General features: G+C 41.2%; 1 protein-coding gene across 1 annotated transcript; it reads left to right on the top strand.

The window, feature by feature from the left end:
• The first annotated feature begins 497 nt into the window (after window positions 1–497).
• On the top strand, window positions 498–21,049 carry LOC138894101 (uncharacterized). Its single transcript, XM_070178781.1, has 4 exons — window positions 498–627; window positions 7,057–7,451; window positions 7,800–7,991; window positions 21,032–21,049. The coding sequence occupies exons 1-4, from the start codon at window positions 498–500 to the stop codon at window positions 21,047–21,049; spliced, it is 735 nt and encodes a 244-aa protein (XP_070034882.1).
• The last annotated feature ends 743 nt before the right edge of the window (window positions 21,050–21,792 follow it).

Consider the following 21,792-nt stretch of genomic DNA (forward strand, 5'->3'; position numbering starts at 1 on the left):
GATGTCAATTATCTTACGACAAATCTAACGTACAATATTATGGGGTGTAATGTCGATGTAATATTGTGAGGTGTAACATCCGTAAACTTTTTGAGTATCCTAATAAGCTTATAGATGTATGGAGAGAGTTGGGCCGGGAAAACGCCATAGTGGCAGCAAAATTCCTCCGCCAACGGGAGAAGGGGAAGAGTATAACCAACTTGGAAAGGGTATGCATAGAATGCGCAATACCCGGGGGCAGTGGATTTGTACCATATCGCGCCCTGCTGGGACCAGATCGATGTGGGAAGGAATGTTGAATTTTTCCCTAAGTTCAGATGGACTGACCTCTTTCATCGCTAACTCCGAGACCTCGGGCTCGCCCTCAGGTGCCTTCAAAAAATCGGACCTAACTTTCTCACTACGAGGAATTTTTCTTCCACCGCGGAAAAATTCTCGTCTTCAACGGCGACGAAGACACCATCAGTGCGAGGGGGTATAAGCACCGCCAAGGGGACATGGTCAGTTCTCGTACCAGAACCAGAGGATACATTAGCCATTTCTTTTTGAAAGAAGATATTCAGGCAATAAGAATCGCTAAGACCAGCGAAGAAGATATGCAGCAAGGGAAGAAGAAGAAGGCACAAGGTGTTTTTTATGAGAAAAATGCGTAAGGAGCAAATAAATGTCACTGCACTTCTCTTTATAAGAATTCAGGCACTAAAACCAAGAGACCGTGCCATCATTACCTGACACTAGAGTCGAAACGGCAGCCTCTAACTGACAATCGCACGAGAAACGATGCAGAGCATCGGGAAAAGGCGCCATAATGAAGCATGACGTTGCGACGTCATTCTGGTGCATAAGCGAAACAACCCCAAAAGTTGTGGTTCATGAAAGGTCACGATGTCATCTCGTCCGAAACACCACTGCTCGACTCGCTCGTCCAAATTTTGCCAATCGCAGTAAACATAATCCGCTCATTAAGGTCGTCGGAGGCTGGCCTTAATAAGCGGAGAGACTAATTGAATGGGTCGAAATCTGTCTCAGTACTTGAGACTAAGCAGTATCGAGAAAAGAGTTGGCCGAGGTCGACCAGGAGATGACGAAGCCCGTGATCGAGATGTAGAAGATGGTCGGTGTCAAGCGCCGTAAAAAGAGCTATAACAGTTAGTTTATTAGGGTAGGATATTAAAGAGAATATTTCATTATATATTTTTTATATTTGTACCACTAGAGTTTAGTGGGGGAATGTCCCATATAAATAAGAAAAAATGATAATGAATAGGGGCAGGTGATATTCATTATGATAAGGGCAGACTTTACAAATAGATTCTCTCCCTCTTTAAAAGATACAAAGAACGCCTTTTTATCAAGATTCATGTTCATATTATCCTGTACTTTTCCATCATATCCGAGAAGGTTTTGAATATTATAAGATATGTCTGTCATTCATCATTGTCAGGAGGAATAATCACCTAGCTCATTATTTATTGGGTGAATCATTCCTCCTATTTACTCAAATGTAATTTATTGCTATTTATTATTAGTCTCTCTTCCATTATTGCTCATATTTTATGACTATTAAATGCTTGTTATTGTCAACCCCTTGCTGAATCTGTCTCACCTTACATACGTTTTCAAGATTTTCATCTAAAGATATTATCATTAACTAGGTTTAACCCGTTATTACACAAAAATAATAGTTTTAACTGAAAGTTATACTTTTGGTCAAACAATCAGTTCAAACTCGAGGCAGTAAAATACGCTCGAGTTTTACTTATAAAAGTCCGAACTCCAGCACAATATGCTGGAGTTTTCACTTGTAAAAATGCCAACTCTAGCACATTCTAGTATACTGTGCTAGAATTTTATATGTAGAAATTTTAATTTGGACTCCAGCATATTCTCGTGTTTCAACTAAGGGTATTTTTATCCAGATTTTATATTCATATTAAATAATGGTTATATAAACTTTAATATTCTTTCTATTTTGTAGGGTGAAGAAAATTAGGAAAAGTATAAAAATAATATGAGAATAAATCGAACTCGCACCTACGTATATTTTTAATTTTTTCGCTTCTTAAAATTTTACGCACTTCATCTTGAAAGGGATCAAAGATAATTATTTACTTTTCTTCAAGTGACAAAATCCCAATCTTTTAGGTTCAAGAGAAAGTGACTCGTGAATTTCTAATGTTCAAAGAGTCGGAGTCGTCGTGCATCATGCCTCATGAATTGGTTCCCATGGTTTTGGTGCTAGTACTAGTACTCATGGGTCCATGTACGTCACTTTCACCAGAGCCATACGTAATGGCGTTTTTTGTTTTCGATGCTATTAAAGTTTAATGTTTGGTATTCAGGGGAGTTTAAAATCGGATATGCATGGGAAAGTCTCGTATTGGACTTTAAAGTGCTCCCTTATAAATATAATTTTATACTTAAAGATTCGAACCTGAATTATCTTACTAAAAATGCAGGATTATCAATTACTCTATCACAATTTTTATTAATTATTAAAATCGATCTTTATTCACCGCTACAGTGTACAGAGACCTCTCCCTGCTAGTATTTTCTTGAGAACAACATCAAATTTTCCATAGCGAACACTGCTACGCTTATCATGATTCATGGGACGCCACGGTGCTAGTATTGTAGTACTGTATTTCTACAAAATTTGTTTTGTGCACTAATAGTTATCATGTATATCCAATCATAAAATCAGACTAGTTAGAGGTTATTTTTATAATATATAGTAGTAATAAGCAATCTCTAGAATAGGTCTAATTTGATAATATAAAATTAAAAAAAAATGTAATCTAACAAATTAAAATACATTAATAGTGTAAAAATTAATTATACCTCAGTGTATATAAGTTAATTAAATTCATTTTCCCAAACCATTAGAGAAGATTTATGTTTACTCTACTAGGTGTAAACACACTCAGTTAACTCGAATTTTATGAATATGAGATTAAAATACTTGTTACAACAAAAAAATTGATGCAATAATACTATAAAATTTATTTCTTAAAATTATAGAATAACCTCTAACTCGTCTGATTTCATGACTGGACACAAATACATGCTCTCACTTCCACGTGTATTAAGATTTCATGCTATGCGAGGAGTTGGGAAAAAAGAATCCAACTTTACGGGATTTATATTAAAGAATCGCTAATCGTCAGAACTTAATTATATTAGCGTACTAATTGATCAAGTAATTTGAATAAAACATTAAGTGGGAGCTCGCATTAGGGGTGTAATGGTTCAGTTCGACCGATTGTTTTATAAATATATATATCATACTAATTTTTGGTTATTCCATTTTTTATAACTAAAATTAGACTTTTGGAAACCGTTCCAACTATTCCGGTTTCTCTTCGGTATCAGTACAGCTCAGTTAATTTTTCAATATTTTTTTAAAATGTCATGCAAGAATTGCTAATCGAAGTTAACATATGATAAATGTGTACTTGCATATGACTTTGACAAAAGTCTCTAGATATTTTTACTATTTTAAAAATGATGATCAAAGGAACATGAAATATGTCCCGAATAGAGATTCATCCCATTATTCTATGGTACCGTAAAACAAATTAAGCAATGACAAGAGAAATATAAATCATAGGAGTGGAAAGACACTAATCAAGTTGGGATTCAAGAATAGAGCTTATTAGAAGATTAATATCCAACAAAAGAAATCTAAATTATATGAGAGGAAAGATATCCAATACCTTGTGGCTTGCTACTGAAGATAATTGGAAAAGCTAGTGGCTTGCTATTCAAGATGATGGAGTTTTCATGAGTAGTAGAATAATTATGGAAGTTGGGACTTTGAATATTAATTATTTGGTCACTTGTAACCATTTTCATAATCCCAAGACCCAAAAAAAATAAAAAAAATTAATACTCTATTAGTTTTAAACTTAGTATATAAAATATATTTTTCATATATAAATTTATTTGGTACAGTTCGATATTTTTTTAATTTATTTTTATAAAATTAAAAATCTACCCTATTATTCGGTACGATTATAAGTTTATATAAAAACTTACAGTTTTATTAAATAAAACCTAATAATCGGTTTGGTACAATTCAATTCATTTGATTTAATCAGTTTTTAAAAATTTATTGACACCTCTAGGTCGCATAATACGTGCCAAGTAGAAGTACTGCTCAACTATTTAAGGAGTTTGCAATTCTAGACTTACATTTCTTTCTGTTTAAAGTTGCATTAGTCTCGAGTAGTTTTCATCCATCATATCCCATCGTTTTCTTTTTCAAGTTTTTTGACCAAACAAATGTCATGAGCTAGCTATATATTATATAAGGATGGATTATGACAGAACAATAGTTATTACAATAAATAAAAGTAAGCTAAACAACACCCAAAAAAAATTAGTGTGAGCCTTTGTCTTATTCCTAAAGTTTGGCATGCATTCATGATCACTCAATCTCGCCCTATTGGTCACTGTTTAAACCTTTGCTTGCGAAAATTATCAGCCCCACACAATTTAGCTTTCGACAATATCGTCGCGCAACAAATAATGCCATTATCGTTCAAGAGATTATCTCTCACCTCAAGCGCAAAGATGGCAAGACCGGATAATGCTCCTTAAGCTTGATCTTGAGAAAGCATTGACCTAATTGAATGGTCTTTTGTCCGACAAACTCTTCATTTCTTTAACTTCCCTTCACCTCTCAATAAATTGATCTTGTCCTGTGTTACTGCTACTTCTATTTCTATTTTAATAAATTGTACTTGTACACCTTTCTTCAGTCCCTCCAGAGGGATAAGACAACGCAAATATCTAAAATTACAACAACTATAAGGGTATTAAGCCATTAAGCCATATTATAAAAGTTTGGGAGAGGGCGGTGGGAACAAAGGTGAGGAGGAGTGTATCTATTTCCGAAAATCAGTTCGAATTTATGCCATAACGTCCGATTATGGAAGCCATTCATCTTATAAAGGAGGTTGGTGGAGAAATATAGTGTTTATCCGAAAAATGGATAGAGTTGAATTTGTACATAATTCTAAGGGTATATGGTATAACTTGACACAAATCGTAAGAGTAAATAGAAATATCGAGTGTTGACTGTAGAGAATGAAAAATAAGAAAAGTTAAAAAGAGGATGATTTACGGATTAAGCAAAGATGAATCAATCTATAAAGCTAAATACGGATAACTCTTCAATATGGGAGTGTTATGATATCTCAGTTACCATGTATGCAAAACTTGGTCCCTTTACAAGAAATATAGTTATCTCTTTTATAGTGGGGGATCCTACTTTAGATATAATTAAAAATACATAGTGGAGAACTCATGATAAATCAGCTTTTCCCTAATTTTCGCCGAGATTCTCTCCCTTAGTACGCCTGCAACGGCTCTTGTTCATGAGCTCGATCTTGATCGGACTCAACATTGGTCGGTATTGGTCGGTTTTCAGTTTTAGAACTCGATGCGGGTTTGAGGTTGATGCCGACTCGGGGTCCGGTAATGACTTGGGCTCGGTATCGGTTGGCCTCTGGTCCTTAAGCTCGATTCCATCATATCTCATCATAGTTCGATTCGGACCCGAGCTTGATAATGACTTCGAACTCGGTATTTGATCTGTACCTGAAATTTGAAGCCCGTTTGTGCCATCTTCAGATCCCATCTCGATCTTATGAAGACTTCCTTCGGTCCATTATGATCCCATCTCGATCAGTCGTACAATGGCCGAAATCAATTTCGACCGTATACAGATAGTCCCCTCATTTTTCGGGAAGGATGTGGCGAGAAACGATATGATTTCTCAACGGCTCGATTGGATATGCACTGCCGTTTGCATCGAGCCCGACCATGATGTACGTGATAGCTGTCCCGCCGGTTTAGTTTACCAAGGCATTTAATGCATGTAGACGGTGGTCGGCCATCGCTGATACTGAACCGCCATTGCTCAATCTATAAATAGCCCCTCCTTTTACCATTTATTACTTTTACATATTCAATCTACAAATTTTCCAAGTTCTTCTTCTGAGTTCATCTGTAAATCTGTGATTTTTTACTGCAAAATCTTTTTTCAAAAACACCAAATCTTTGTTACCTCCTTCTATTTTTGATCTTTAAATCCAAAAATGGCGAAAACATCAAAAATTATTCCTTAGAAAGAAAAAGCTTCTTCTTCACAGCCTGCCGCCGACAAAACACCGGTGGAGCCACGGTCTGAGGAGTGCGTTCCTGGGGCGTGTGTTCTTACCTCTGATTTTAAGGTCAACAAATGATCTTCAGTTCCCTGCCGATGTGAGCCAGTATGGAGGTATATGTGTTCGATAACATAGGGGTACCTCGAACAGCTAAAGAAAGATTGCAATTGGGAGAACAAAGAAATAATAATCCCGTCTTCTCGAGAAGATATCACCACTTACGTGAAAGGATTTTTAAGTGTATATACTTACCCTTTCACGTTAGGTCCCCTCGACCCTGTTATTATTGATTTTTGTCTCAATACCAAGTAACCCTAGGCCAGATCCATCCTTCTTCTTGGTGGATCGTTATTTTGATCCGTTACTTTGTGAACAAAATCGAGGGGATGCCTTTCACTCTCGACCATCTCATTCGGTTGTACTGCCCTCGCCTCTTTCGAGGCGGGTTAATAAAACCTCAGCGCCGGGCAAGGTTCAGTTCTCGAGCATAGATGAGGACATGGATCGAGGCTGGATGGGCAGGTTCATTCGAGTGAAGACTTCGGACCTGATTCCGACTGAAAAAATGCCATTTCCCGAGGAGTGGAACATGAAGCGTAAGTGTAATTCTGTTGTTATCTCCTACTATTTTCCCCCTTCATTTCTTTTCTCACCGATATCCCCTTTTTGTGATGCAGCGGTTTCTTGGATGCCCGGTGCAGTTCCCGACCTCAAGAACTGGGTACGAGATCTAGCTTCGACCTCCACATATGCCGAGCGCTCATGGCGCGATTTGTCAAAGGGCCGATGGGAGGCCAAAAATCATGGTAAGCCTCTTTCTTGTATCTTTGGTAGTTCAAACAAGATGTTTTTCATATACTTAAATCAATTTTCTTGTATGTAGGTGTGGGTAAAGATGCGGTTTTGAGGCCCCCGTCCGTCGAGGAAGAGGCTTCGGCCTCTGTTCCAAAATCGATGAAGTATAATAAGCGAAAAAGGGCCTCCGCTTCTGAAGATCCAAAACCGAAGATGAGGATGGCTCGTAAGCTGATTAAGAATACCATCCCTTTGACCATAGAATCAGTTCTGCGTCTAAGGGATGAAGACGAAGAAGAAGAAGAAAACAACGGGTCCATGCTGGTGGCCCGAGTGAAGAAAACCATCGATGCCCCAAAGGTAGCTGAATCGATGGTGATTTATAAAGCTCCGCCTCGGACTGAGGAGATATCAGAGGAAGGTTCGGGCAGAGTCCTCGAATCGTTAGAAATCGAGGATGCTTCCCACCAAAGTCAACAAACGGTGGGTATATCATAAGGGGCCGGTCCTGAAGCTCTCCGAACTAAGGAGAACGCCCCAAGCGAGTCGCTTGGGGCAATAGTAATCAGAGACTCGCCCACTCTCCCTGCCTTTTTCGAAGGGGCAATTCTGGAAGCCCAAGCTTTCCTCGAGATAAACCGGTCTCATGAAGGGGAGGACCCCTTCTATGATTTGTTTACTGGTGTCGAGGATGTTGCTGGTCCTAGTGATGTATCAGGCCTTTTCTGTTAAGTGCAACAAGCTCTAAATCGGGTAAGCTCTAACTCCCTTCGTTGATACCACTTTCATGTTTGCTATTCTTTTCTAACTTCTTTTCTTCTTTCTTCATAGGCCGCGGCGGTTCATCGAGAAGCATGTTCTCAGTCTCGAGCTGAGCTGCATCGGTATAAGGCCAACCTCCGATGGGTCACGGAGGATAGGAACGCCCTTAGACTCCTCTTCGGACAAAGGGAAGAAGAAATCAAGGACCTCCGAGCTGAATTGGCCAAGCCTCAACAAGACCAGACCGACCTGACCGAGCAGGTAATGGTAATCTTAAAAACCCATGGGCTCGATTCTGGAACGGTGGCTAATATTTCGATCTTACAGCTGCAACAAAAGCTTGAGGTTATTGGGAAGCTTCGTGAGGAGGTCGATATGATAAGGGCGGAGACCTTGGGATGGAAAGATGGCATGGACCGTCTTGCCACAGAAAAAGAAACTGCTCGAGCCCAATTATCATCAGTCAAAAACCAACTTCAAAGCATGAAGGAGAAAAGCCCGATTCAAGCAAGAAAAATAGGGGAGCTCGGGTTCGGTTGACCTTCGAACTTGCCAAGGCCAAATCTGACGCCGAAAAGGCAAAGGCTGATGCGGATGCATTCGTGGTCATCTTACGGGCCGATGCTGAAGCTGCTCAGGTACAAGAAAGAGAGGCAGCCGAGACCGCTAACACTCGAGCACATTGTGCTGCTGAACTTGCTAAATGCCGATCTCGTAGGGAGACCCTCGAGGAGATCCATGCTTGAGGTTTCGATCTCACTGAAGAGATAAAATGGGCTAAAGAGCTCGAAGTCGATGCTGAAGCCTTGGCTTCCGATGATGATGATGATGGCGATGATGGAAGCAAGAGTGGGTCCGAGAGCGGGGAGGAGCCCGATGGAGAAGAGACTGCCCCCCCGGAGATAACCAAGAAACTTAGCCCTTAGTTTTCATTTTGGTTTTTTGTGTAGGGTCATGTTTGAACGTTGTAAACATTCTTGTGTGTATATATATATATATATATATATATATATATATATATATATATATATATAAAGATCTTTTCTTTTCCCGAATTGCCTCTGTTTTATTTTCTGCTTTGTGAAGATTTTGTTTCATTCATGCCTTACGAAGGTTTTTATAAGGCTTTAGGCAATTTGATCGAATTTGAACCTTGTATCCTTTATAACCGAGTGAGTGCTTTATCAAACTCGAAATAAGATAACTCGTAGGCTTAGTAGTCGAGTGAGTGATTGCTCGAACTTGAAGTAATATAGTCCGTAGGCTTAGAGGTCGAGTGAGTGATTTGAACTCGAAGTAATGTAGCCCGTAGGCTTAATGGTCGAGTGAGTGATTGCTCGAACTCGAAGTAATGTAGCTCGCAGGCTTAATAGTCAAGTGAGTGCTTGCTCGAATTCGAAGTGATGTAGCCCGTAGGCTTATAGTCAAGTGAGTGATTCGAACTCGAAGTAATGTAGCCCGTAGGCTTAATGGTCGAGTGAGTGATTGCTCGAACTCAAAGTAATGTAGCCTGTAGGCTTAATGGTCGAGTGAGCGATTGCTCGAACTCGAAATAAGAGTAGCCCGTAGGCTTAGTAGTCGAGTGAGTGCTTGCTCAAACTCGAAGTGATGTAGCCCGTAGGCTTATTAGTCTAGTGAGTCATTCGAACTCGAAGTAATATAGCGCATAGGCTTAATGGTCGAGTGAGTGCTTGCTCGAACTCGAAGTGATGTGGCCCGTAGGCTTATTAATCGAGTGAGTGATTCGAACTCGAAGTAATGTAGCCCGTAGGCTTAATAGTCGAGTGAACGATTGCTCGAACTCGAAATAAGAGTAGCCCGTAGGCTTATAGTCAAGTGAGTGATTCGAACTCAAAGTAATGTAGCCCGTAAGATTAATGGTCGAGTGAATGATTGCTCAAACTCGAAGTAATGTAGCCTGTAGGCTTAATGGTCGAGTGAGAGATTGCTCGAACTCGAAATAAGAGTAGCACGCATGCTTAGTAGTCGAGTGAGTGCTTGCTCGAACTCGAAGTGATGTAGCCCGTAGGCTTAATGGTCGAGTGAGTGCTTGCTCGAACTCGAATTGATGTGGCCCGCAGGCTTATTAGTCGAGTGAGTGATTCAAACTTGAAGTAATGTAGCCCGTAGGCTTAATGGTCGAGTGAGTGATTGCTCGAACTCAAAATAAGAGTAGCTCGTAGGCTTAGTAGTCGAGTAAGTGCTTGCTCGAACTCGAAGTGATGTAGCTCGTAGGCCTATTAGTCGAGTGAGTGATTCGAACTCGAAGTAATGTAGCCCGTAGGCTTAATGGTCGAGTGAGTGTTTGCTCAAACTCGAAGTGATATGGCCCGTAGGTTTATTAGTCGAGTGAGTGATTTGAACTCGAAGTAATGTAGCCCGTAGGCTTAATGGTCGAGTGAGTGATTGCTCGAACTCGAACTTTGAGTAGCCCGTAGGCTTAGTAGTCGAGTGAGTGCTTGCTCGAACTCAAAATGACGTAGCCCGTAGGCTTATTAGTCGAGTGAGTGATTCGAACTCGAAGTAGTGTAGCCCGTAGGCTTAATGGTCGAGTGAGTGAGTGCTCGAACTCGAAATAAGAGTAGCCCGTAGGCTTAGTAGTCGGGTGAGTGCTTGCTCAAACTCGAAGTGATATAGCTCGTAGGCTTATTAGTCGAGTGAGTGATTCGAACTCGAAGTAATGTAGCCTGTAGGCTTAATGGTTGAGTGAGTGCTTGCTCGAACTCGAAATAGGGTAGCCCTTGGGCTTCGTAGATAGTCCTCGAGTGAGAATGGTTGCTTGAACTCGAGTCGTTGTAGCCCTTGGGTTTTATAGTCGAGTGAGTGTTGCTCAAACTCGTTGATTTTTCTGTTGGCAGTCCCCAATTTATGGGGTAATGGTCGGCCCTTAAGCTTGTTTGCATAATACATCTCGAAATAGAGGAATATTTCTTGGATATAAGATATCGGTAAAGAAGAAATATTTCTTTGTAAGTCATGATACATGTGTTCATGTTTTGTGTCAGGGCTCGGGCCAACTATATGGGCATGGCTCGTTTGACCATTTGACCCTTACAATATTTCCTGTCGAGACCCTGTTGCCATGAAATAACGAAGTAACTTCCTTTGCACCGTACTTGATAATCATCGTTGATATATTCAATGACAATGGTATGCCCCCCAGTATTCGAGGTTGATTGTAAGGAGGCCTCGGATACTGTTGGATTGTTCCAAGTTAGCACGATCAATGGTTGCCTCATTAAAAACCCTTGCCGAAAAACCCATTTGGGACAAAATCGGTCTAAGAAAAAAAGAGTGCAACGCGTGCTTTCAGACCTAAGGCTTCATGTTGAATAATCCATCTTTGTTCCTGATCGAATTCATTAATCCTCATCTTTGGTCGAACACCTGCAAGGGTTAGTTTCGAAATATAATTTAACCAGGGGGGGGGGGGTCGTACCTTAGCAGTAGTATCGTTTTAGCCGTTTATCACACCGAGCTTATAGGATTTCCACTATACGGCCGGTATCGGTCTCTGATCGACCTCTGTTCTCGGTTGGTAGCACTTTTAATAACGGACCCAGATCCCAACTGGTTGTCTTCGACTCTTATTTTGGATTGATATCGATTATGCACATCAGCCCAAGTAATAGCTGGGTACTCAATTAGGTTATGTTTCAGCTGCCATGAAGTCATCGAGCTTCGTTCGTTTAGACCTTGAGTGAAAGCTTGAACAACCCAATCGTCTGTGACTGGTGATAGATCCATTCATTCAATTTGGAAACGAGATACGAATTCTCTTACCATCTCGTTATCCTTTTGTCTTACCTTGAATAGGTATGACTTCCTGGTCTCGACCTTTATGACCCCAGCATGTGCTTTTACGAAAGAATCTACAAGCATAGCAAAAGAATCGATAGAGTTAGACGATAAATTATGATACCATATCATTGCTCCCTTTGTCAGGGTTTCACCGAATTTTTTCAATAATACAGATTCGATCTCATCGTCCTCTAGATCGTTCCCTTTGATGGCACATGTGTAAGAGGTGACGTGTTCATTAGGATCGGTCGTTCCATTATATTTAGGAATATCAGACATGCAAAACCTTTTTGGGATCGGTTTAGGAGCCGCACTCGGGGGGAAAGGCTTTTGTGTAAATATTTTGGAATCTAAGCCCTTCAATATCGGTGGTTCCCCCGGGATCTGATCAACCATGGAGTTATACGTTTCCACCTTTTTGTCGTTTGCCTCGATCCTCCTTTCTCCCGATTCTATTCGTTTGGTCAGTTCTTCGAACATCTTAGCAATTTCGGGATTAGTCCCCGACTCTTGCTCATTTGACCTTACTATAGCTGGTTCCGTTCTGTGGGTGACTTCTCGGGGTAGACTAGGCTCCGGCCTGCTCGGTACTTGGGTTTGACTCTGCAGCTGAGCTATCGCTACCTGTTGAGCTTGCAACATTTCGAAAATCATACACAAGCTGATTCTGTTTTCCTCTACGTTATGGGTTTCTCGAGCTGCATATCGAGTAGCACCATGAAAGCTATTTTCAGGTTTAGAACGTTGGTTTGTCTCAATGGCCATATGCGAATTAACGTCTAATGGTACTTCGACTCGAGCTCCAATGACATCGATAAGTGGCCTTTCTGCCCTGGGCATCAAGTTGTTATTCTCACCTTGAAAGCCAGCTTCGTTATCGATAGGTAAGGCCATTTAATTGAGAACTCGTTGTTGCTAATCTGAAATCAAAGATACCTCCAAAAACAAGCGTAAAATGGTGTGTTTGTGCAGATTCGTATCAAATAATCACTATTATCCTTAGCCCCACGGTGGGTGCCAAGCTGTTTACCCGAAAAATAGATAGAGTTAAATTTGTACGTAGTTTTAAGGGTACGTGGTATAACTTGACACAAATCGTAAGAGTAAATAGAATATCGAGTGTTGACTGTAGAGAATGAAAAATAAGCAAAGTTGAAAAGAGGATGATTTACGGATTAAGCAAGATGAATCAATCTATGAAGCTAAAAAAGGATAACTCTTCAATACGGGAGTGTATGATATCCCAGTTACCATGTATGGAAACCTTGGTCCCTTTACAAGAAATATAGTCATCCCTTTTATAGTGGGGGATCCTACTTTAGATATAATTAAAAATACATAGTGGGGAACCCATGATAAATCAGCTTTTCCTTAATTCCCACCGAGATTCTCTCCCTTAGTGCGGCTGCAACGGCTCTTGTCCATAAGCTCGATCTTGATCGGACTCAGCATTGATCGGTATTGGTCGATTTCCAGTTTTAGAGCTCGATGCGGGTTTGAGGTCGATGCCGACTCGGGGTCCGGTAATGACTTAGTCTCGGTATCGGTTGGCCTCTGGCCCTTAAGCTCGATTCCATCACATCTCATCATAGTTCGATTCGGACCCGAGCTCGATAATGACTTCGAACTCGGTATTTAATATGTACCTGAAATTTGAAACTCGTTTGTGCCATCTTCGGATCCCATTTTGATATTATGAAGACTTCCTTCGTTCCATTATGATCCCATCTCGATCAGTAGTACGAAGGCCGAAATCAATTTCAACCGTATACATATAGGGAGAGGAAGAGGAAAAGGGACTTATATATGTCATTCATCGACCTAGAGAAAGCATATGATAAATTCTAGAGGGAGGTGTTATGGAGATGTTTGAAGGCTAGAGGTGTGCTTGTTCTTTACATTAGAGTGATTACGGATATGTATAAGAAAGCTAAAACTCCGATGAGGATAGTGGGGGGAGTCAGACCACTTTTCAGTTGTGATGGGGTTATACCAAAGGTCAACTCTTAGCCCGTTTTTATTTGCCTTGGCAATGGATACATTGGCGTACCACATTCAAGGGGAGGTGACATGGTGTGTGTTATTTGTGGATGATATTGTGCTTATTGACGAGACATAAGGCGTTATTAACGCGAGACTGGAGGTTTGAAGACATACCCTGGAGTCTAAAGGTTTGAGTAGGACCAAGACAGAGTACTTGGAGTGCAAGTTCAGTGACAAGATGTGGATGTAAGGTTTGATACATAAATCATCCCTAAGAGAGATCGTTTCAAGTACTTTAGATATATTATCCATGGAAATAGGGAGATTGACGAGGATGTTACGCACTGTATTGGAGCGAGGTGGGCGAAATGAAGGCTCGCATTCGTATTTTGTATGATAAGAATATTCCACCTAAACTTAAAGGTAAGTTTTAAAGAGTGGCTTTCAAACCGGCTATGTTGTATGCGACAGAGTGTTGGCCAGTAAAAAACTCTCATGCCCGGAAGATAAGAGTAGCAGAGATGAGGATGTTGAGATGGATGTGCGGACATACTAGGATCAATAAGATTAAGAATAAAGACATTCGGGCCATGATGGGAGTGGCCGAGGTTGAGGACAAGATGCGGGAAGCGAGGTTTAAATGGTTTAGGCATGTGAAGAGAAGGATCACAAATGCCCCAGTGAGGAAGTATGAGAGGTTGACCTTGGTGGGTCAGAGAAGAGGCAGATGAAGTCCAAAGAAATACTGAAAAAAGGTGATTAGGCAGAATATGACATTACTTCAGCTTACCGAGGATATGTCCCTTAAAATGAAGGTACGAAGGTTAAGAATTAATGTAGAAGGCTAGTACATAACCGAGAGTATTTGTTTTCAATACCAGTATTAGTAGTAGTGTTAGTCTTATTTCTATTATTGTTAGATTTTTATTACTACATGCTGATCCTTTCGCTTCATTTACTTATTATCTTGTCATTGTTACTGCTACTTTCTTTTCATTTTTACACGAGCCAGTGGTCTATCATAACCAATCTCTCTACCTTCGAGGTAGAGGTAAGGTTTGCGTACATACTACCCTCCCCAAGCCCCATTTGTGGGACTATATAGGGTTTGTTATTGTTGTTTATTGTTGCATGTAATTACCTACTCAAAAAATTGACATGGCAGTCGACTATCAACTTTGGCAACCTAGTCAACTATTACAAAATGACATTCTCACATCTATTCTTTGCCGATGACATAATACATACTTCTATGGTTTCTGTTAAAAGTTGCCATGCAATTATTGATGTCCTTAACGACTTTAATCTTGCTTCAGGTTAAAAAATAAATTTTGACAAGTCAAAAATTTTCTTTTCTAAAAATTGCACTCAGCACAACAAAAATTTTGTACTTACTTTTTTTAATATGCGTTAAGGTACTACATTTGGCAAACACCACGGATTTTCCATTTTTACATCTCGACCTTTCAGATGCGATTTTCAATTCCTTATCGACAATTTTAAAATTAGACTTGCAGGATGGAAGACTAATTTACTCATGATGGCAGGTCGTACCACTTTAATAAACTCTATCCTTTGCCTAACCACCTCATGCAATACATTCAACTATCTCAATTAGTCGTCACCCAATTAGAGTGCTATCGACGTAATTTCCTTTCGGGAACTACTCCCAAAAAAAAAAAATGTATCTCGTCAAGTGGAGTAAAGTCACCACTCCTTAACATCAAGATGAGTTGGGTATCCAACAGCTCCACCTCAAAAATGGTTCTCTTTTCGCAAGCTAGGCCTGTCATTTACTATAAAATACAACATTTCTATGGGCACACACATTATTATCCAAATATTTATACACCAGAGAGACATACCAATCTCGTAGATCCTTTATTTGGAAAATATAACACATGGTTGGCTTCTTTGTCAACATGGCCTCAAGTGGATAATCAGTGATAGTGCGTGCGCAATGTTTTGGACGGATTTCTGGCTTGATGCCAATGTGCCACTCAGTCGTTTCTTACCAGTTCCACTGCTACTCCAATTATTTTATAATATTGTTAACACTTACTGTCATACAACAACAACAACAACAACAACCCAGTAAAATCCCATTAATAGGGTCTGGGGAGGGTAGTGTGTACGCAGACCTTCCCCCTACCCCGAAGGAATAGAGAGGCTGTTTCCGAAAGACCCTCGGCTCAAAAAAATAAAAAGACAAAATGACAAAAAAGAAACAATATTAGTATCACAATAACAATCATAGGATAAATAGGAATACCATAAAATCCAGAAGAAAGATGCAAAGCAAAGGGAGACAATATTAGTAAATATTAGTATCACCACAACAATCATAAGAAAAATAGGAACACCATAAAATCTAGAAGAAAGATGCAAAGCAAAAGCGATAGCTAGTAAATAGGATATGCACTGAAAAGCGAAATAGTAAGCCACAACATTGCCACTAGCTATCTTAGACAAAAACCCTACATGGCTAGTCCCACAGTGGTACGAAGTAAGGTACGACTCAACTACCTCCTAACCTACAACCCTAATAATCGATCTCCACATATTCCTATCAAGTGTTATATCCTCGGAAATCTGGAGCCTCGCCATATCCTGCCTGATCACCTCTCCCCAATACTTCTTAGGTCGCCCTCTACCTCTTCTCATGCCATCCACAACCAGCTGCTCACACCTCCGTACCGGAGTATCTGGGCTTCTCCTCTGAATATGTCCGAACCATCTAAGCCTCGCTTCCCGCATCTTGTCATCAATGGGAGTCACATGCACCTTCTCCCGAATATCATCATTTCTAATCTTATCTATTCTAGTGTGCCCGCACATCCACCGCAACATCCTCATTTCTGCTACTTTTAACTTCTGGATATGTGAGTTCTTAACGGGCCAACACTCAGCCCCATACATTATGGACGGTCTAACCACCACTTTATAAAACTTACCTTTGAGTATCGGTGTCACTCTCTTGTCATACAGGACTCCAGATGCTAACCTCCACTTCATCCATCCTACCCCAATATGGTGTGTGACATCCTCGTCGATCTCCCCTCCCCCCTGGATAACCGAACCAAGGTACTTGAAGCTGCCTCTACTCGGGATGACCTGTGAATCAAGCCTCACATCCACGCCCTCTTCCCCTGGCTCAGCACTGAACTTACACTCCAGGTATTCCGTCTTCGTCCTGCTCAGCTTGAAACCCTTAGACTCAAGAGCCTGACTCCAAACCTCCAGCCTCTCGTTAACACCGACTCGCGACTCATCAATCAGAACTATGTCATCAGAAGAATAGCATGCACCATGGCACATCCCCATGAATATGGTATGTTAACGCGTCCATCACCAGGGCGAATAAGAACGGACTGAGCGCAAAACCTTGGTGTAACCCCATTACAATCGAAAAATGCTCAGAGTCGCCTCCTACTGTCCTAACTCGAGTCTTAGCCCCATCATACATGTCCTTAATCGCCATAATGTAGGGAACCGACACACCTTTTGCCTCCAGGCATATCCAGAGAATTTCTCTAGGAACCTTGTCATACACTTTCGCTAGGTCAATAAACACCATGTGTAGATCCTTCTTCCTCTCTCTGTATAGTTCCACCAACCTTCTAACAAGGTGTATAGCTTTTATAGTAGAACGACCCGACATGAACCCAAACTGGTTGTCGGATACAGACACTGTCATCCTCACCCTTGCTTCAACCACCCTCTCCCACACTTTCATGGTATGACTCAGTAATTTGATACCCCTATAATTGTTACAACTCTGGATATCACCTTTGTTCTTATACAATGGAACCACCGTATTCCACCTCCACTCATCCGGCATCCTCTTCCCCTTAAAAATAATATTAAACAACCTAGTCAACCACTCTAAACCTGCTCTCCCAGACACTTCCAAAATTCCACCGGAATCTCGTCTGGCCCAGTCACTCTGCCCCTACTCATCTTACGAATAGGTCCCACGACCTCCTCAACCTCGATACGCCTGCAGTACCCAAAGTCACGGTGACTCTCGGAATGCTCCAATTCGCCTAGCACAATATCTCGATCCCCTTCTTCATTTAGAAGTTTATGAAAGTAAGTCTGCCATCTCCTCTTAATCTGGGCATCTTCCATCAATACTCTACCATCTTTGTCCTTGATGCATCTCACTTGGTCCAAATCCCGAGCCTTCCTCTCTCTCAACTTGGCCAGCCGAATAACTTCTTCTCCCCACCTTTTTTTTCCCAATTTCTCGTACATACGACCATAAGCCGCAGTCTTAGCCTCTGTGACCGCCAACTTAGCCTCCTTCCTAGCTGCCTTATACCTCTCCATGCACACTCGCTCTCCTCCTCACCTATGCTCCCCACTAACTTCAGGTACGCCACCTTCTTTGCTTCCACTTTACCTTGGATCACTTCATTCCACCACCAGTCTCCTTTGTGCCCACTAGATACGCCCGTCGAGACCCCTAACACCTCTCTCGCAGCCTCCCTAATATAGTCTGTTATCGCTGACCACATAGTGCTCGCGTCACCACTACTCCTCCAAGCTCCCATAGCCGACAACCGCCCCTCAAACGCTTGGGCTTCATCCTTAGTTAAGGCTTCTCACCTGATTCTCGGTCTTCCTCGAGTAGACTTTTTCTTCCTCTTTAACATAATACCAACGTCCATCACCAAGAGCCTATGCTGCGTCACGAGTATCTCACCCGGAATCACCTTGTAATCCTTGCACAACCCTCTGTCACACCTCCTGAGGAGGAGATAGTCAATCTGGGTCTTCGCCACCGCATTTTGAAAAGTAACCAAATGCCCCTCCCTCTTCCGAAATCTAGAGTTCGCAATCACCAACCCAAAAGCCTTAGCGAAGTCCAACAACGATGTACCTCCTCCGTTCCTTTCCCCAAAACCGAAGCCTCCATGCACCTCGCCATAACCACCTGCGGTCGACCCAATATGCCCATTGAAATTCTCTCCTATGAATAGCTTCTCAGCAGGCGGAACCTGGCGCACTATCTCATCTAACTCTTCCCAGAAGCGCCGTTTAACCTCTTCATCTAGGCCCACATGCGGCTCATAGGCGCTAACGATGTTTAGGGTGCACTCTCCAACCACCAACTTAATAATCATCAATCTATCATTCACTCGTCTAATCTCAACTATAGACTCTCTAAGTTCCTTATCCATCAAGATGCCCACTCCATTCTTACCTTTCTGGACTCCTGAGTACCAAAGTTTATACCCGTCCACGTCCCTCGCCCTCGACCCTTCCCACCTTGTCTCCTGGACACACGCTATATTGACCCTCCTCTTCTGGAGGATCTTCACCAACTCTATAGATTTACCCGTCAATGTACCTATGTTCCATGACCCAATTCTCAACCTACAGACACCCTTATTCCCTTTACCTCCCGCCCCACCCCCTAAACCCTGCCCTACCTTCCGCCCCACCCCCCGTTCCCCCGAGGACATGACCTCACTCGACCATCCCAGACCACAACCACTATACCTACGGCAGAGTAAGGGAAATCACTATCACACAAGGCAACAGACCAAACCAGAAGAATACAAGTTGCAACAACATGCACACTAATACGGTAAATAAACTAGTACGAGGTAAGATGCCAGCAATTTAACTCATACAACAAAGAAAAACTGGAAAACGGGAGGTACCAACTCCCGCGAGCAGAATATAAAATTCAAAGCAAGAACAATAGAACCTGAAGTCACCACGAGTGCCGAGAAAGGTGTTGTCCACAACAGCTATGTTTTGAAAGTTCTCGCATGCTTTGACCGAGGCTCGACAGAAAATTGTCTCAGCCGCCACCGCCACCGCCGCTAGGCTAGATCAGTGTGCCAGAAAATAGGAGGACGGGGTGGAAGAGACGAGGTATAGGGGAGAGAAAGAAAGGAGAAGAAGAAAAGAGAAATATAAAAAAGGGGGGCAGATCTGGAAACAAAAAAAAGCAAAAAAGGGGGGAGGGGAGTAAAGGGGAAGAAGAAGAACGCAGGAGAGAGAGGAAAAGAAGACAGGGGTGGGGTGGATGGTGGTGGGTTAGGGTGGTGGTCTTACCTGGTTCGATGGTCTCTGAAAGTCCGGTAAATGATATCAGAAAGAGACGTTAGAGCTTCTCGTTCAACGTGCACAAATCCGAAGATTCGATACTGACACTTCACTCCAACACTTACTGTCAAACGGCAATGGAATTTTTCGATATTACCTTTTAAATTACTTAACTCCATTCTAGATTGCATTCGCTGTACTTACATTCCCGCATATACTCAAACAAGGGACTCAGTGGCCTGGACCCTCATGTCCCATGTGATTTTCAGCACCAAATCAATCTATTATGCTTTGCTCCCTCCTTCCATTGGGCCCTCATTCAAATGGATTTGGCAATTACATATCTCACTCAAAATTAGATATTTTTTCAGGCTATGTTGTTACAATAGGCTACCCACTGCGGCCCATTATCATTACATATTATTCATAATGCGACACACCCTTTGCTCATCTAGCCCAGAAACTATCCCACATTTGCTCACTTGCACACGTGGCGCAGTTTCATTGGTCTTTTAATGTGATTTGCATGCCTTGTCATTTTGACACATAGCATGATCCTATTGGCTCTTCCGTTTGACTTGGCGTACTATGTCATTTGACATGTGGCACCAAACTGGACCTCTAGGAAAATGATATTTTGGGCTTAATGAAGTGGGCTCATCAATTTAGTCCAATGGATTAAGACTTATTTATTTAGTCCATATATATTGGACTTATATAATTAATCCAAATTATATTAGCCCATAATATTTATTTGGACCAATATAACTTGAATTTAAAATATAGTCCAAATTAATTTATGGATGGATCAATTTAATGAAGTGATCAGCTATGCTTATTGATTTCACTAAGGTTAATTTGGACGGGACCTCTTTGCATTTGAAATTCTAGTGAAGAATTTTTTTTGTTTTTTTTTCATTCACATGAAGTGGTAAGACAACTATGCCTTCATTTTTAGTTTCCAACAAAAATAACGTGCCTTCCTTCCACGTAGACCAATGTTACAATCATGAAAATTTGCAGAGGCCTCAACTTGATCTTCGGACAACCATAACACTAGAGTAGTTTCAAATATGTCAACCTCATCCACGTAACCGAACTATAGTTGTCAAAGAATTTGACTTCTTGCATGTCAATAGTAATACTCCTGCTAGGATATTTTCCTTAATTTACTAGAACTAGAACTGTAAATATTCTTTCTTCAATTTGCATGTAACTAGGAAACATCACCGACTTGAGAGTCAAGTCCTTTTAACAGACAAACTAACTGATCCCACATCGACCAAATTATTGTCCGCTACCTCCAATACATGTATATATAGACGTATGCTCTTCCCTTCCAAACATCAATTTGCAGCATTTGCAAGCTTGTTCAAGTGTTCCTTGACAGGTAAAAGTCTTTTTTTCCCCACTTTTATTTACTATGTTTTCTCTTTTTATTGTCCTTTTTGTAGGTCAAAAGAGAAGGGTAAGTTCTTGTTCAAAGGGATGACCCATGCATGAAGAAGATGTGAAGTGATGGGTATTCATTACGGCCCGAATATCGAAGAGATTACTCTCAAGGTGGCCTGACTATCAGAGAGATTACTCTCAAGGTGATCCGACTATCGGAGATATTACTCTCAATGTGGTCCAATTATCAGAGAGATTACTCTCAAAACGACTCGACTATCGGAGAGATTACTCTCAATGTGACCCGACTATCAGAGAGATTACTCTCAAAATGATCCGTCTATCGGAGAGATTACTCTCAAGGTGGCCCGACTTAGTTCCATAACATGAGCACGGGTTGCTAGTTCTTCAAATGTTTTGGGTTTTATGCCTTGTAAGATATAGCGAAGACCCAAACGCATGCCTTGAATGCACATTTCGATGCTAGAAGTTTCGCTAAGGCGATCTTTGCAGTTGAGGCTTAAACTCTTCCAGCGGTTTATAAAGTCAAAAATAGCTCATCCTTTCGTTGATGAGAGTTAGTAAGTTCGATCATGCTTACGATGCGTCTTGTGCTATAGAAACGATTGAGAAACTCTTGCTCTAACTGCTCCCAACTATCGATGGAACTAGATTCGAGATCGGTGTACCATCGAATGCATTACCTTTGAGAGATCGCACAAACTGTTTGACAAGATAATCACCATACGTTCCAGCATTGTTACAAGTTTTAACAAAGTGTGCTACATGTTATCTCGGATTTCCCTTACCATCCAATTGTTGC

The sequence above is a fragment of the Nicotiana tomentosiformis genome, chromosome 6 (genome assembly GCF_000390325.3).
Source record: "Nicotiana tomentosiformis chromosome 6, ASM39032v3, whole genome shotgun sequence".
NCBI classification, from domain to species: Eukaryota; Viridiplantae; Streptophyta; class Magnoliopsida; order Solanales; family Solanaceae; genus Nicotiana; species Nicotiana tomentosiformis.

What these genes read in the sequence shown, in the direction of transcription:
- LOC138894101 (XM_070178781.1), top strand. Translation starts at nt 498, where the DNA reads ATGGTCAGTTCTCGTACCAGAACCAGAGGATACATTAGCCATTTCTTT. An exon ending in GAAGAAGAAGAAGGCACAAG is followed by an intron (nt 628 to 7,056) that starts GTGTTTTTTATG and finishes TCTTGTATGTAG; the next exon opens with GTGTGGGTAAAGATGCGGTT. An exon ending in CCCACCAAAGTCAACAAACG is followed by an intron (nt 7,452 to 7,799) that starts GTGGGTATATCA and finishes CTTTCTTCATAG; the next exon opens with GCCGCGGCGGTTCATCGAGA.